This window comes from Danio rerio, chromosome 12 (assembly GCF_052040795.2).
Source record: "Danio rerio strain M-AB ecotype USA chromosome 12, GRCz13ab, whole genome shotgun sequence".
NCBI classification, from domain to species: domain Eukaryota; kingdom Metazoa; phylum Chordata; class Actinopteri; order Cypriniformes; family Danionidae; genus Danio; species Danio rerio.
The window spans coordinates 46,654,561-46,671,917 of NC_141032.1; the positions used below are offsets into that span (position 1 = coordinate 46,654,561).

Below are 17,357 nucleotides of genomic sequence, written 5' to 3' on the forward strand. Positions count from 1 at the left end.
TAGAAATGAAGATAAAACAATGCGTGAGAGTTTGTATCGCATGAGGTATTAAGGAAAAGGAAATAGGGCAATGGTTTGATGATGACAAGTGAGCTTACAGCAGTTTTTGTCTAACAGAAGTTCCAAAAATAGATGTAGCTATGGGAGATATTTTACTATCTGCATGGATCACACATTTTGGAATAGAAAGAAGCCCATACCCCAAATGGACTCCCTGCAAATACAGAGGTGGACCATGCTTGTGAAAGCCTCTGTCTATACCATGGTTATACACCTCAAAGTAGGCTTTATACATTTTAAGACTTTTCAGAGTTTGTTAATTCTTCTTGAATGGATAGCCACAAATACAAGATGTCATGGGTGTCATGTGTTCCTGAAGGGCTGCAACCCTGCAAAGTTTAGTTCTAACCTTGCTTCAACACACTTAAGCCACACTTTTCTGCATTTTGAAATATCGCTGGAAGTTTATAGTACACAGCATGTTACTGCAATGTTTACAGTGCTGGTCCTATACTTCCGGGTTTCTTCCCACCGCAGCCTCGCTTTGGTTCTTTAAAATGGCGGCCGCGTGAAATAAGCGTACAGGCTTCCATTCATATCCATGCCAATGTGGCTCACCAGAAATGCAAGCTTGTGTGTTGCAAAGTTCAAGCTTGGGGAACTCTGATCTGAGAAATCGCATTTCATGATTGCATGAGACCAATCGAGGATCAATTAGTTTGATCAGGTCTCTGATTAGTGTTGGAACTAAACTGTGCTGAGCTGTGACCCTCCAGGAACTAAATTTGACACCTGTCTGCTAGATCCTGAGTTTCATCAGAGAAGAACACAGCTAAGTGTCAAGGATGGCTGTGTGTTGTGGGGAGTGAGAGTTGCGGAGCGTTTGAGATGTTATTAAAACTACTCTAGCAGCCACGGAATATGGGTGTATTAAAAAATAAAGGCTTAACCAGATCTAATTTCTATTTTATATTTCTCACCAATTATGATTAAAGATGTGGAAAGGGAGGCTCAGTTGTGTGAAATATGTATGAGAATGGCCAACTATTCCCTGGTCCCAAATACATGAGGATTTTGTTGGTCCATTTCATGGGACGATGTTTTTGATTGTTGTAAACTCTCATTTAAAATGGATAGACATTTACCAAACATGTACCTGTATAGCCACCTCCCAGTTCATTACTTATAGCATAGCAAATAGCTTATTTTTACAAGTTATTTTACAAAGTGTTTCTATTACACTGGTGTTACTAATGCATAGTGTTTCTATTAGAGGATTCCGTGGGTCCATTTCAAGGGAAGATGTTTCTGATTGTTGTGAACTCTCATTTAAAATGGATAGACATTTACCAAACATGTACCTGTATAGCCACCTCTCAGTTCATTACTTATAGCATAGCAAATAGCTTATTTTTACAAGTTATTTTACAAGGTGTTTCTATTACACGTCTCTGCAAATACAGAGACGGACCAAGCTTGTAAATGCCTCTGTCTATACCATGGTTATACAGCTCAAAGTAGGTGTTATACATTTTAAGACTTTTCAGAGTTTGTTAATTCTTCTTGAATGGATATTTTTACAAGTTATTTTACAAAGTGTTTCTATTACACAGGTGTTTCTATTACATACCCACATAGCAAAATTTCTCTGGCCCAGCTCTGGCCCACACAGTCAGGTTTTGCTTGGCCCACATGCCGCAGTGAATTACGGTACATGACTGGACCAAATCTGGCTTCCAGACAAGGGCCAAACACGGACCATATCTGGGCCAATTCTCAGCCAAGTTAATAACTCATAACTGGGCCTGAACTGGGCCAGATAGGTTGGTGTGTCACGATTGCAATGAAATTGATAATCCCATGGAGTGATGCGCTTTAGGCACACTATGGGCACGCTTTTTCTCAAAGTGACCTGATTGAAAATAATTTTTTTTCTTTACTCAAAAATGATTTTAGTGTATTTTAAATGTGGGTCAAGACTGGCCAAACTCACATGGCCCACTTATCAAATTTTTAAATCTGGGCCAAATACTACGTTTTTCATCTGGCCCAAATCTTGTGTGCCGCCTTAAAAACGGTGCCACCTCTGCCAAACCCGGGCCATGTTTGGCCCACATGCTGTATGCCAGTGCCGGATGAATGCCTGCTGTGCCAGATTTATGCCAAATCTGGGCCAGAATTTTTTACTACTACTACTACTACTAGGGTAGTGTTTCTATTAGAGGATTCTGTGGGTCCATTTCAATGGAAGATGTTTCTGATTGTTGTGAACTCTCATTTAAAATGCATAGATATTTACCAAACATCTACCTGTATAGCCACCTCTCAGTTCATTACATAAAAGTTAAGATTTTCAGTGTATGCCTCAGATGTTATCAAACAACAGATCTTATTGTACAAGTGTGGATTTTGCTGCATTCATGATATGAATGGAAATCGACATACCAGAACTGCTCACTTCCTCAAATGCTTAGCTTTTAAAAATGGTCTCAAGAAAATGTGAGGACAAACTTTTTTTTTTAGATAAGATTGAGTAGGTTCCGATTTAGTTACACTGTAAGATTACTCCCCAGACTACGACAGGATTGTCTTCTTCTGAACAGACAATGTTTTATTGGTTTGCTTCTACCAGATCTGGCAACCAAAGTACAAAGAAAGCAAGTGAAACAGAAAGAAGAGCATTACAACAGCAAAGATCTAATGTGGCACATTATGCCTACAGGTTGCAACGAGTTCTCGCAGTGGTTGACAGGGATACAGGTCCACTGTCATATACTGTATTGACAAGAACTAGACAGGCTTGAAGACATGCAGAGTAGATTTGCAAAAACACTCACTTACAGCTCCCAAGAGCATACTCGATCTTTATTCTTCAGTTATGAGCAGCCTGTGGTCCAATTTTAATGCATTTTTATTTTTTTTATTTTTTGGCTGGGAGTGATTGTTTTTCTTTAAAGAAGGAAGAAGTGTGGTGGATTGAGATCTATGCTAGTTCTTTAGGTTGAACACTAGATGGGGATCTTAAGCAGTGGTTGGAAATGCTATACAACCAATGCTGTGATGTGAAACTGAGTTGTGTATCCTGATATTTGGATAAAGCGTTGCAAAAAGTTGGCTGTACTGCTCTCCTGCCTTGAGTGTGATTCTTCATGCTAATTTACTACAAACCCTTTAGATTAGTCAAATAGGACCCCTGGCATGTAGTATAAAGGTTAGAAAAGGAGGTGAGGAATCGAGAACAGACAATGGTGGAGTAAAATGTGAAAGTGGAGGGAGTGGAATTCTGGGAAAGGTAGTCCTCAGAGCTGATCATGGTGACTGTGCTGGTGAATGGAGATGCGATGTGAACTAAGACATGCACAGTGGTGTGAAGTAACAAATTACAAATACTCAAATTGAGCAATTGAGTAGTTTTTCTCAGGAATTGTAATTTTCTACGTAAGTAGGTAAGGTGTACTTTTAGGGTGCTTTCACATCTATAATTCGCTTTACTTGGTCCGGACCAAGGGCAATAAATGATACAATGTTGCATCTTCTGCCATCTTTGGGTTGTTTTCACACTACACTGCTGGCTTTGGTCCGAACCAGTTGAAACGAACCAAAATACAGTCATCTGACAAAATCCACATCTCTCATTGGCCAGATGTTGTTGAACATATTTCCTAAACTGCTTATTGATTGGTCAGAATTCACATGCGGGAAAATTCCAATGAACTCCCGCAGGTAAACAAAACTGGCAGACACAAAATGTCGCTTTTTACTCTGGAGGGACGACTGCACTGACTGATTTTATCCCTGCTTTAGACAAACTATACATTTCGGTAATGAAGCGTGGCCACGGATGGAAAACAGGGTTTTAATGCATCACTTGTCACTTCGGGAGGAGGCGTGAATTAATTTAGCTAAACTGCGACATGGTCATCTTGCGGAAATATTACCAACAATCCATCAGGTAGTGTTTTCCCCTCTCTCTCTCTGCTGGTAAAGCGCTGTCAATAAATATTTTTCCTCCATATCCCATAATGCACAGTGCATCGGCCTACGGCAGCTGAATTAGTCCAAAAGGCGCAATACTTTTTGTGGTTGGACCTGTTTTAGTACGGATCATATTCTCACCACAAACGAACCGATCCAGGGTTCGTTTGAAAGCGTACCGAGACCACCTCTTCAAGCAGGTCTCAGTACGCTTATTTAGTCTTTTGATGCGCACTCGAGTACGATTGCTGCATTCTCACCTGCCCAAACGAACCACACCAAAAGGGAAAACTAACTCTAGTGCGATTCAATCGAACTAAATAAGGCAGGTGTGAAAGCACCCTTACTTTGCCTTGAGTACATTTTTAGTGCTGTATCAGTACTTTTACTCCACTACTTTCCTTCAACCGGCAGTCACTACTTTGTTTATTTCTTGTCTAGGGGGATTAGAAAAATCATTCCTATGTTTCTTGTCCAAATCACACCTAGAAGGTAAATCTACCATAATGAATTACCTCAAGACATAGGCGATTTATAATTGCATCAAACTGTTTGGAAGCATTAAATGTGTCCAAGAGAAAATGTTTAAATTCTTTACACGCATTGACCCAGAGACTGTTTAGATCAGGGGTCACCAATCTTGGTCCTGAAGGGCCAGTGTTCCTGCAGGGTTTAGCTCCAACTTGCCTCAACACACCTGCCTGGATGTTTCAAGTATACTTAGTAAGACCTTAATTAGGTTGTTCAGGTGTGTTTGATTAGGGTTCGACCTAAAATCTGCAGGATACCGGCCCTACAGAAACAAGTTTGGTGACCCCTAGTTTAGATGGTGTCACTGATGAGAAGATGACGGATGTTTACTGTATGATGACTGAAAGGGTCTTAAAGACACAGGCGCAGGACATTAACATGACGTCAGATTGATGTTGTACCCCAATGTTGTGGGGACTTTGCATTTCTTTTGGAAATGAAAATTGAGTTGACATCAGAACCCAACGTCAGGTCGACGCCAATGTCCTAGGGTCGACCTAAAAGCAACTTCTTATGATGTTACAGCTTGACGTTGTGTGGACATTACCACTATGGTCTATCAGACGTTGCATTTTGGTTGCCATCCCTGAAGAATTGGTTTAAAATGTTGGCACAATAATGGATGTTGGTCACTTTCCAACACAACCTAAAATCAACCAAATATCAATGTCATTTGACGTCATTATTGGACATCAAAAAAATGCTGTCCTTACCTACATCTAACCTAGTATAGATGTCTTATGGCATTGTGTGCCTGCTGGTTAATAACTAAATGCACTACAGAATGTTGCGTTTACACACATCCACAAATTACATATAAATGCATCAGCTTCTTACAGAGTAATAGCCACTACTCACTACTCTTGAGTACTTTGAAAGGGCTGCTTTTTACTCATACTTTAAATAATAATTACAACAGATACTTTTTTTTCTACTTGCACTAAAAATGTAGACAAGTAATGGTACTTGTACTTAAGTATGATTTTTCAGAACTCTTTCCACCACTGGACATGCACAACATACTACTCAAACTAATATTAATTCCTAATTCAATACATAAAAAATGAAGTATTAGGAATATATACATTTTATTTGCATTTGAACTTAAATAAAATCAAACGATTGCCAAATGCATGAATGTAAATATATGCAGATATCATGTTTAGTTGTAGTGCATATTTGATAATAATTAATATTCAAAAACATCCATACAAAATCTGCACATTAGTACATTATGTCCTGAAAAAATACACAGATATACAATACAAGTGATTCTATAAAACAATGTTTTTAAGGAAGTAATCTGCTGATTATAATAACTAAATGTATCATTTACACCAAAATGAAAAAAAATAAAATAAAAATCATCATTTGCTCTCTCTTCCCTTCACCGTTGAAAACAAAATATATTTTGGAGAAAGCTGGAAACCTGCAACCATTGACGTCCATAGTATTTGTTTTTCACATGCAGCTCTCCTGATTTTTACCACAAACTAAACCTTCAAAAACAACAGGTCTGTATTCTGAAAGTGTGCATTGTGTCTTTATTCTTATAGTTTTACTTTCATTAAATTTCCCTTAAAAGTATTTAACCCATATTTCATAACAGCATGATTAAGTATACATATAATACATTCATTCATGCATTTTCTTGTCGGCTTAGTCCCTTTATAATTCTGTGGTCGTCACAGCGGAATAAACCGCCAACTTATCCAGCAAGTTTTTACGCAGCGGATGCCCTTCCAACCGCAACCCATTTCTGGGAAACATCCACACACACATTCACTCACACACTCATACACTACGGACAATTTAGCCTACCCAATTCACCTGTACCGCATGTCTTTGGACTGTGGGGGAAACCGGAGCACCAGGAGGAAACCCACACAAACGCAGTGAGAACATGCAAACTCCACACAGAAATGCCAACTGAGCCAAGGATAGAACCAGCAACCCAGTGACCTTCTTGCTGTAAGGCGACAGCACTACCTACTGCGCCACTGCTTTGCCCATGTATACATATAATATATATCATATATAAATATGTATGACATAAGAAAAAATAATATAGATCAGAGATTATTACAAAACAGCATTATCTTACATACATTATCTTATCTTACATTATCTTATATATGTTACATTTATGCTATTTTGTGTCTGTTTTGTATATCTTTTATATGAAAGCATCATTACCACCACTGGACATTTGGTTTTGTTTATTTAAAAAAAAATTTTGATGGACTCTATGGATTAATCTTTTTTATTTTTCTTAACTCCAGGTTTATGTTGCTAGGAAGACCTTTCTTGACCAGCTCCTGCTTGATCTGTAACAAAGATGAACAGACAGGTCAAACTTCATCATTGTCTTTCAGCACAGCTTTTTGTACACATACTGTAGTTATGTTTGCATCTTACTTGCTGCAAAACAATCTGCATGTTTGCACTTTCTGTTAGGTCCAAAAATGAGACAAGGTCTGCTTGAAGTCCAACAACATTTTCTAAACAGAAACAAACACAGACAAGAGAAAAACACACTCAGTATGATAATTATTTGTTAAATTTCTATATGTATGTTAGTTTTAAGCGTAGTCTAACAGAGTAAGTTTTAAAATGAAACTTGACACAAGGTTAAAATCCAAATATTAAATTCCCTGATGTGAGTGTGCATCTTGCTTTCAGTTTTATTCTTACTCGCTTCGTGTCCAAGAAACTATATAGTCCGATTCATGTCAGAGGTCGTCTTTTAATCTTAACTCAGAGATACATGAAAAAATTTAAAAAGTAAAGAGAACTGTGTGACTCCGCTGTATTCTAAAGACTGCCGTCAGACTTAACAAACGCAATTCATAAAGAGCCCGCACACAATTTTTAGCATACATATCCTCAATAGAAAAGGCACAGAATATCCATCTGAACAACACATATGAATAATGCAAGTTCCCAAATGCAAACAATTCAAAACAAAAATATTCAAAGGTAACACTTTACAATAAGGTTCATTAGTTAATGCATTTACTAACATGAACTAATCATGAACAACACATGTACAGCATTTATTAATCATAATTGAACATTTACTAATGCATTATTAACATCCAAGTCCATGCTTGTTAACATTAGTTAATGCACCATGAGTTAACATGAACTAACAATGAACTACTGTATTTTCATTAACTAACGTTAACTAACATAAATAAATACTGTATTAAATGTATTGTTCATGTTAGTAAATGCATTACTTAACATTAACTAATGAACCTATTGTAAAGTCTGACCTATTCGAAAGTAAAATGCATCATATAACATTGATTATTGAATCTGAACAAATAGGCTCATACACCTGACTTTTTTCTCATGTTCACAGAGTAAAAAGAGGAATTTCCATGACATCTATAAATTTACAGAACAGAAAAATAGGCAGCTTTAATTCATATTGAAATGGTTTTAGATTGAATAATATTTTGCATGACATTAATAGCTCTATTAGAACAACAATGGATAATTTACCACAGATTTTGAAAAAAAGAAGAGCTCCCATATTTCATTGCTTTAAAGCAGTTTAAAAAAAACTTTACACTTAATGTTGCTTTTCTGTGGTCTATTATTTTTATACCTCTGGGGTCGAAAACCGCGTATACGCGTTTTGACCTTTGGTGTTGTCAAACTGCTGAAATTAACTTAAATTAAACTTTCAGTTTTGATCATACAGATAAGATCAATACATCAATCAAATCTGTTATGTGTCTACTTTTTGTTGTGTACACTCACAACAACTGTGTGCTTTTAAAGAGCCCATATTATACATGAAATAGGGTCATATCTTGGTTGTAAGGGTCTCCAACAACAGTCTAATATGCATGCAAGGTCAAAAAACACTTTCATGGTCTTATAATCAGCATTTATTTTTACCTAATTATCCCAGCGACTCCTGTATGAATCGTCCAGTGATTCATTTGTTCCCAAACCCCTCCTTAGCGCGAAGCTAATCTGCGCTGATTGGACTGATGACAGTCTGTCACGATTGGTCGACTGCCTTCAGTCAGAGAATGAAATGCCCAACAGCTAATCAGCAATATAAAAGTAATCACAGTTCATACACGCTCGATAGTGTAGGTGTGGATTTTAGCTGCCACACACACACAAAAACACACACCTCCGGACGACAACGCTCCCGCTTCCGCCCGCACCCGCCAGGTTTTAGCCTGAACCCAACCGCTCCTGCTTATATTAAGAATTTATTGTCCCGGTGCCCGACCCACCCCGTTTTCTGCCCGCCGCGCCCGATCAGAGGAGAACAAAACCAAAAATCACCCAGCTATACAGTCCAGACAGCCAAGCTTTCTGTATAAACACACACACACACAGACAAAGCTCTCTCTCTCTCTCTCATACGCGCGCGTGCGCACTAACACACACAAGCACCAAGCAGACACACAGGCAAAGCTCTCTCTCTTTCTAATTCGCATAGCAATATCCGCGATATTGCAAGACAGCCCGCTCCCGTCCCAAATTAAACCCGTTACCGACTGCTCCCGCGATTTATTCGGAAATTTATTACTGATAATTATTTATTTTTTATTATTACTGATAATTATTTATTATCAGATTTCTGCGGCGCGGGAATAAATTTCCGAATAAATCGCGGGAGCGGTCGGTAACGGTTTTAAATGCAGACCTCTACCACGGAGCTCCGTAAACAAAGCAGCACGCGTCGCGTTTTTATCGTGACTTTGCACGCGATAGGAGAATATAGCCAGTTAACCTGATACAGTACACTCGGTTACAAGTAACAAATCACAACTAAATACATTAGCAAGCTAGAGTCAACGAGGCAACTTTAATCGCACATACTTACACTTGAGAAATGGAGGAAGAAACCCATCCTGACGTCCATCAGTAAGTTAACTTACTCTTTACTGATCCTTCCTTTAACAAACGCAGATGAAGTATTCTTTGTAGCATGTAGCTTCCAGAAGTTTCCAGTAGTTTCCAACTGCTTGGTTATAATGCTGAGGTTTCATCTTTGGGTAGAGAATCGATAATGTCCATCTGCAGTGTGACTTCAATCGACCGGCATGTTTGTGTGCGTGTGTTTGTGGGTGTGTGTGTGTGTGTCTGGGTTTCTGCGTCAGAGGGCGGGGCCGCAGGTTTGAAATCTCCCGGGTTTGCGCGTGCAAGTGAATAACTTGGTTTCGTTCGTACGTCATGGCGAAACACCTAATGACTCGGTATCAAGGCGACTCGTTTGAAGCACCATGAGTCGACTCTTTTTTTAGATGAATCAACCGTTTTAAACACTGTACTCTTACAGATTTAAGCCTTAGCTGGATACTTCACTTCACTTAGAGCTGTGTTACACACTACATGGAGGGGAATTTTCAAAAACCCATAATATGGGCTCTTTAAGTGATCATTTTGAAGCCAAAGCTTTAAAATGTGTATTATACTCACATGTTAACCTTAACAGGTATGGTTACTGTATTTGAGGTTGCCAGTTGATCAGCATTAACAGAAGAAAATGGAGCTGAAAATATGCTAAGCATAACATTAGGTGTGAAACATATATTCATTCATCTTCTTGTCGGCTTAGTCCCTTTATTAATCCGGGGTCGCCACAGCAGAATGAACCGCCAACTTATCCAGCACATTTTTACGCAGCGGATACCCATCTCTGGGAAACATCCACACACACATGCACACATACACTACGGACAATTTAGCCTACCCAATTCACCTGTACCGCATGTCTTTGGACTGTGGGGAAAACCGGAGCACCCGAAGGAAACCAACGCGAACGCAGAGAGAACATGCAAACTCCACATAGAAACGACAACTGAGCCGAGGCTCGAACTAGCAACCCAGCAACCTTCTTGCTGTGAGGCGACAGCACTACCTACTGCGCCACTGCGTCGCCCAGGTGTGAAACAGTGCAATTTAAAAAATACATGAACTTCCATTTTAATACATAGAAACTAAAATTCAAAGCGACAAGTAAAAATCCCTGATATTGCATGACAAAACATTTGTCTTTCAATGTCTGGAGTAGACCTTTTACAGTAAATTTCCATGATATTCCAGAAATTCTATGACTCTGTTGACAAGATAGTCATGCCAGGACATTTAATATACAGTTAAACAGTTACCTTTGTTTGTCTCTGGTCCACCGTCCACCCTGAAAACCCATCGGCCTGGATCATTGACATTACTGGAGTTCTGGAGATTTGAGATGGAGATCCCGTTGTTTGATCCAGGAATCACAAAGTAATTTGTGGAGTTTATGGTGTCATAACCAGCCTAAACAGTACATAAAACAGTATTGATGTCTGCTGTATTCATAGAGTTGCCTATATACTGCACTTTTATGCATTGGAGAATAGAAACACTGTGTTCTCAATAGACTTTCTTTTACCTCCACTTGTTGTCCCGCTACAGCAATGTCACCATAATTCATCAGGACAAATGAATTACTACTGTCAGAAATTAAGACCATTTGAAAAGATGTTTTCTAAAAGGAACAAGGTTAGTTATTTATTAGCATTTGTACAGTCATTATCATTATTTAAATCATACATAGTCAAAACATTAAGATTTCTGAAGTGTGTTAATCTTACTGTGTCTGTAACGGGATAGTAAGCAACTTTATCCCACGTTGCAACAAAAACCCAAGAAGCGTTGAAAGTCAGATATGGGAAATAATTGTTGATATCCTGAGTGGCGCGAGTGAGAACACTTCCATTAGTGTATTGATTATAAGAGACGACTCCTCTCTCACGGTTATCAAGGTCAGTCCATAGTCCAGCAATTATATCTTGACTTCCATTACCTGGAAATACGTAGGGAACATATTGTTCTAAATTCTGGCTGAATGTGAGGTCTCCATTGTTATTAACCTGCCGGAAAAATCAACAAATCAAAGTAGCATGTTTTACTGATCACAGAGAACTTTAAACAGCATCCATAACTGATAAACAAAGTTGAATCAGATTCTTACGTAAATCTGCTGGTATGTGCGGCCAAAGTACAGAAATGGACTCAACAGTGGAATAACAGAGGAGCCTCCATCATCAGCAGCAGGATTTATTGAGTCTCCTGCTGCCGAACCGAACGGGTAAAAGATTTGTGGTGCTGACAGAAGAAAAAAAACAAACATTTCAGGTTTTTTTTTCAGGTCTCGAGAGCTCCTCCTGGTAAAGGGAGGAAAATGAGGAGATGGGGTGGAAGGGGGGGATTCTTCCGAAAATGAAGATAAGGCAGTAGGGTGAAATCAGTCTTTTTATTGTAAGCTTGGATCATTCTGATTGGATTATTACTTATTACTAGGGCCAGACGGAATCTGCGGACGTTTTTTGCTATTTCTGCAGGGAATTTTGATAAAGGACTTTGGATTTCTGCTGAATTATTTTGGAAGTATCAGAACTAAAACCTTAATATATGAAATAAAAATAATATATTTTTAAGTTTTATTTAATGTTTAAAATGCAAATCCAATTAGATTCACTTAATTTGGTAAATAAAGCAAGTTTGCCATATAATATATCTAGTAAAAGACAGAAAATATTACTTTACAAACAGCATTGTACATAAATTGTCAGGGTTCTGTCACTCTGGTCTTGTAAATTCTTGTTTTGGTGGCCGAGTCCGGACACTAGCTCTGTCTTGTCCTGTTTCTGTTATTGTGTGTGTCTCTGTGTGTGCACAGTCATGGGTGGGCTCTGCGTGTCTCGGACGCACGCTTTTACTCATGTTTGTGTTTTGTTCTCTCAGCATCAAGCTGTTTCATTCCCATCATCTCCGTCTAGTTGGTTTCGGTTTTTGTAGACGCTGAGATGAAGCATGCACGTTGCATACGTGTGAGCGCACGGTAAGGTGTTCATCTATCATGTGCTTGTGTCTTGCGTCTGTTGTCAAAGCATGTGGCTCTGTTTACATTGGGGTCACGTGCTTTTGTTGTGTGCTTCAGTTCAGTTCAGTGTGCTTCATTTATTAAACAAATAATTGACGCAGCTTCTTCTACCACAGTAAATTCTGTTTTTACTGTTGATATTTGGTGCCAGTTAATCAGGAAGTGACGATTTTGTTCTCTTTGACTCGTTGAATGGGAACGCTGCTTTATTCACATCTTTTATACAATATTCCAATTTTGCACATAAATTTATGTAATATATTTGGATGGAAACATAGATATTACCTACCTTTTAGTCACACACAGAACAATAAATAATTAGCTTAAATTCACTGGCCTTGTATTGTAACTAGATTAATGGGATTAGTATTCTTTCTAAATATTATTTTTAGTACTGCTTACCTTCTAAATGTTTTATCAACCTCTATCACTTGGTCAATAAAAAAGGCAGACACACAAGTGCACTGTTAAATCTATTAAAACTGATAAACGTGAATAAAAGTTTAGAAAAATGTATAAACATCACACAGTACATTACTTATTATATTATACTTAAATATTTTAAATGTAAAATTACGCATTAACTTGAGGAGCTGTTTTCCCATGCTAACTGTCTCTGTTTCACTGATGGCTGCTTCTTTTTAAAAATATATACTCATATTTGCTTTCACGTTGCATGATCACATCAAGTTCAGCTGGAGAAAGAAATGGTGATCTCTTTTTTTAAGATGTTGCCATGGTCACTCGTAATATCTGCGCTCCATTGATAATGCCTTTTTATAGTCGCAGTGTGCGCGCTTAACTCTGAGTTGGTCTACTCAAAGTTGATTGACTCAGATGCGCTATTCTGAAACCGAAAATTCTGAGTTTTTAATCTCTCGGTAAATCAACTCAGAGTTCAAGTTTAAACTCTGAGTTGTTTGAACCTCCTTACTGAAACAGGCCCCTGTTTGTGTCAATTTACTTCTGCTTATAATCTCTTCATGTCTGCTCTCCTGTGCCAGTTCGTCGTCATATGTTGTCGTTTCCTGTCTTGTCCTGTTCTCCAGTTTGCCAGCCTGCCGAGTCTAGTTTGTTTGTTTATTTGTTTTATTAATATTTTTCTCCTCAGGGTAGTTTGTTTTGTTGTTTTGCTTTTATTTTTATTAATAAATACCCATTATTTCCTTGCATTTGGGTCCTCACTCCTTTCCTCTACACAACAGTGACATAAATCAGATGAACATTTTTACATTAGTCAATAATATTACTGAAATTAAGTAAAAAACTAAATAAATATAGATTTACACACATTTACTCATGTAAATGAACAAAATTATTGATATGCTAAAAATCTGTGGAATTCTGTGCGCGCAGATTCCGGGTGGGCCTACTGATTACTGATGATAAGCCAGCCATAATCAATCTTAACACATGCTCCTATCGAAATTAGTTTAGAAAACTTCACTTAACAGAATTGGTCACAAATAAAAAAAAAAAAAATACATCATCATTTATGAAAGCCTTTGTGTTTAAAGTTCACATGCACCACGAAAACAACATTTTCAAACTAATCCAGTAGGGCGTTTACAAAAAGATACAGTTGTTACAGATGAACATAAGGCCAAAATAGAGTGGAAAAAATAGTTTTAAAATGAAATGTATTAGTATGAACACAGCCTTAATTAAGAGACCCATAATTACCTGGCAGTGGTGATGTCGGAGATGTTGTTACAGTTGTTCTTGGAGGAGTTATTGTTGGTGTTTTTGGAGAAGTTGTAGCTGTCAGTGGTGTTGTTGGAGCTTTTGTTTGAGGAGGAGTTGGTGTTGGTGGTGGAGTTGTTTGTGTAACTGCTGATGAAAAAAAAAAAAACTCAGTTGTTTACAATCTAAATGGGAAGCATCAAAATGACTGCTGTACAGTGTCCTTCCATGTTTTAGCTGAATTAATCACATGATTAAAAATTCATAATTTTTTTAAAGCCTTTGTTTTCACTGTTCACACTGCGGCATGAAAACAGCATTTTCAATTTTATATACTTTGCAAAGTGTTTTCAAAAAGATACAATTGTGTTGCCTGAAAACCATTGGTGGAAAGAGTACTGGAAAATCATAATCAAGTAAAAGTACCACTACTTGCCCAAAAATGTAGTACAAGACAAGTACTGTAGAGTGAAAGTATCTGTTGTAAATATCACTCAAAGTAAAAAAAAAGTTACCAAAAGAAGCCCTTTTAAAAGTACTTAAGCATTTAAAGCCCCAAATTCTTTAAAGCATTGTTAGTTTGCATTAGTAGATTAGTAGTTATAGAAAAACTATACATTTCGAGAATGAATCGCGGCTGTGGCTATGTTTTAATGTATTGCAAACGGTGAAGGACCTCTTCAAGCAGGTCCTGGTATGCTTTTTTGGTCTGCTTTTGGTGCGCAATCCAGTATGATTGCTACATTCACACTTGCCCAAACGAACTGCACCAAGAGGGAAAACGAACTCTAGTGCAATTTAATTGAACTAAATAAGGCAGGTGTGAAAACCCTAATACTTAATATAAAAGGCTTTTTTTTTTTTTTTTTTTGGTGATGGCAGCCTCTCATATGGAGAAGTCACATGCATTGCTCAGGTGTGATGTTTTCACAGACTTCAACAGTGTAAAAATCTGGATGATTCTGTGGGTCTCATCTATCAAATCTAATTTTGTATTCTCTATTGGATTCAAGTCAGGTGGCTGGATGGGCTATTATACAGCTTGATTTTCTTTCTCTGAAAGCACTTGTTAGTTCCATTGGATGTGTTTTGGATCATCGTCTTGCTGTAATGTCCACCCTGGTTTTATCTTTATTCTTATGCTAATGTAGATGTTCAACTAAAGCAGCTGATATTCATTTACACTGATAAAGGTCAGGGTTGCTGAAGAACAACAGAGATTTCAGCTGCTGTCTGGGCTTTCACTGCCTTTCTACATCTCCCTTTCTTCATGTGTTCAATACGTTTTCCCTGTCTCTTATTTCATTTTAGTACACATAACTTCATTTGTAAACTAATTAGATTTGTTTTCTTTGCATATATTTATGCTATCAACAAACGAGGAACATTTCAAGTCAACAGCACCTCTAAAAATATGTTTTCTGAGAAAAACGGTGACGTGTTTAATACAGTAGTTATTTTTGCCGCTGTGTGCTAAAAAGAACTGTCAAAACTGTCAATAATGGTTTAATAGTCCTAAAGTTTGCTCAGTTTACACTTACCTGCCGGTGTTGTAGCTGCATATGTTGATGGAGCAGATGTTTGTGTTCTGGCTGTTAAAGAGAGAGTGATCGTTAAATCCAGAAATACATCTGTGTATTTTGAATAGCTTTGTCACATTAGGACTGATCAAGCAAACAAATGTTCAGCAAAACCTTACTCAAAGAAAACACTGATAGAAACACCAGCAGATGAGGTAAAACCAGAAACAATCTCATGATGATGATGTGGGTTTTCTCCTGTAATCAGAGAGCATTATTATTATTATTATTAGCTCCATGCATTATTACAAAGTTAAATTTGTGTTTTACCTAGATATTTCACACATCTGGTTTGACATCTTTTCACATGCTTACCCTCAGGCAGATGATTTAGAGCTGTCAAAACTAAGCTTTTTGAACAGCATGTACTTTACCGTGTTTTAAATTCTTCTTGCACTAATGTACCAGTATTTGATTTTGAATATTGAATATAATATTTGTATTTGAGCTGGAAATTCCAAACAAATGTGTCAACAAATGAATGAATAAAATTGTTTCATTAATCTTGATAAAATTCTTTATTTAAAAAAATTAGATGATTAAAATCCATAGGGATATTCTCAACAATTTAAACCTGTATGCTTGCTTGTAAACACGCATTTTAATTTGCACAACAATATAAAGTAATGTACCATTTTAAGGAACTTTTCATTCCATTAGTCAAGTACACTTTGATAGCATGCTTGTTACAGCAAATACAAATTCTGTAATGTTTGCAAATTTTGTTAATTGGTAAAACTATCCATTGTTTAAATCAAAGACCAATCTCCGCACAACTGGTGGTGTTGGATAGGTATGGGAGGAAGTCCAAAACAGGTAAAAAACATATATAAAAGGCAAAACGAACAATTACCGCACAGAGCGTTTAACATTTAAAATTGATTTAAAAATGAGAGTAAAGATTATATTGTAGCACCAAAGAAACAGCATATTAGAATGATTTATGGAGGAAAAAATAAGAATATTACACATAGTTATTTATTGTATAATGTGTTTTGGTTTTGAAAAATCCTTAAAGCATTAAACTTTTTGTTTTGCATGTTTTTATTCCAATTCATTCTATATATAAAATCAAGATAAAGCGTATAAAGCAAGATTATAGAATAGGTTTGTACTTACCACAGACTTGATACTGTGGGTTATCAGGGAGTTTCACAGGTTTTAAAGTGTCGCTGCTCTGTAATCAGGTAGGTGGGGAAACACATCCAGGTATGCTTGTCTTAAGTTGTCAACCAGCATTTAGATATTAAGAAGATTATATCACAACATGTAAAAGCTCTGACAGCTGCTTTTGTTGACAGGTAAACAAAACTAGAATAAGTAATATGCAGCATAGACATTCATTATAAAAATAATCAATAACAATAATCAATAAATAACAAGATATTTAAGCATTTATTTTAGTATTTACTTGACGTGGTTTATTGTATTATCAATATTAATATTAATATTAGTATTATCAATATTAATCTACTATATATATATATATATATATATATATATATATATATATATATATATATATATATATATATATATATAATTTCTTTTTATTTATTCCTTTTCCTTTGGCTTAATCCCTTATTTATCAGGGGTCACCACAATGGAATGAACCACTGACTTATCCAGCATATGTTTTATGCAGTGGATGCCCTTCCAGCTGCAACCTATATTACAGTCTC

The 17,357-nt window shown here is 37.0% G+C and overlaps 1 protein-coding gene and 1 long non-coding RNA gene across 4 annotated transcripts; both read right to left on the bottom strand.

The window, feature by feature from the left end:
* Positions 1 to 1,275: 1,275 nt before the first annotated feature.
* On the bottom strand, positions 1,276 to 5,845 carry LOC147841564 (uncharacterized). Its single transcript, XR_015504698.1, has 3 exons — positions 4,499 to 5,845; positions 2,311 to 4,460; positions 1,276 to 1,361 (listed from the first exon to the last, which is right to left on the bottom strand). It is a non-coding gene; the product is annotated as an uncharacterized LOC147841564 (long non-coding RNA).
* Positions 5,846 to 6,740: 895 nt separating this feature from the next.
* Positions 6,741 to 16,888, bottom strand: LOC103910028 (sushi, nidogen and EGF-like domain-containing protein 1). Of its 3 annotated transcripts, none has more exons than XM_087276946.1 (10): positions 16,795 to 16,888; positions 15,795 to 15,873; positions 15,637 to 15,687; positions 14,096 to 14,242; positions 11,501 to 11,634; positions 11,121 to 11,399; positions 10,919 to 11,014; positions 10,653 to 10,803; positions 6,925 to 7,007; positions 6,741 to 6,833 (listed from the first exon to the last, which is right to left on the bottom strand). In XM_087276946.1, the coding sequence occupies exons 2-10, from the start codon at positions 15,850 to 15,852 to the stop codon at positions 6,753 to 6,755; spliced, it is 1,080 nt and encodes a 359-aa protein (XP_087133072.1). In that variant the 5' UTR covers positions 15,853 to 15,873; positions 16,795 to 16,888; the 3' UTR covers positions 6,741 to 6,752. The 3 variants fall into 3 exon arrangements, with proteins under 3 accessions (XP_087133072.1, XP_087133070.1, XP_087133071.1); XM_087276944.1 differs by having other exon boundaries at positions 14,096 to 14,245; positions 16,795 to 16,860; XM_087276945.1 differs by lacking the exon at positions 16,795 to 16,888 and having other exon boundaries at positions 15,795 to 15,896.
* Between the last annotated feature and the right edge of the window lie 469 nt (positions 16,889 to 17,357).

Excerpts from the sequence above, each read along its gene's own strand:
- LOC103910028 (XM_087276944.1), bottom strand. The coding sequence starts at position 15,852 with ATGAGATTGTTTCTGGTTTTACCTCATCTGCTGGTGTTTCTATCAGTG. Across the intron at positions 10,804-10,918 it reads TAGCGGGACAACAAGTGGAG|GCTGGTTATGACACCATAAA; the intron begins GTAAAAGAAAGT and ends TGTACTGTTTAG. Across the intron at positions 6,834-6,924 it reads TGCAGATTGTTTTGCAGCAA|ATCAAGCAGGAGCTGGTCAA; the intron begins GTAAGATGCAAA and ends TCTTTGTTACAG.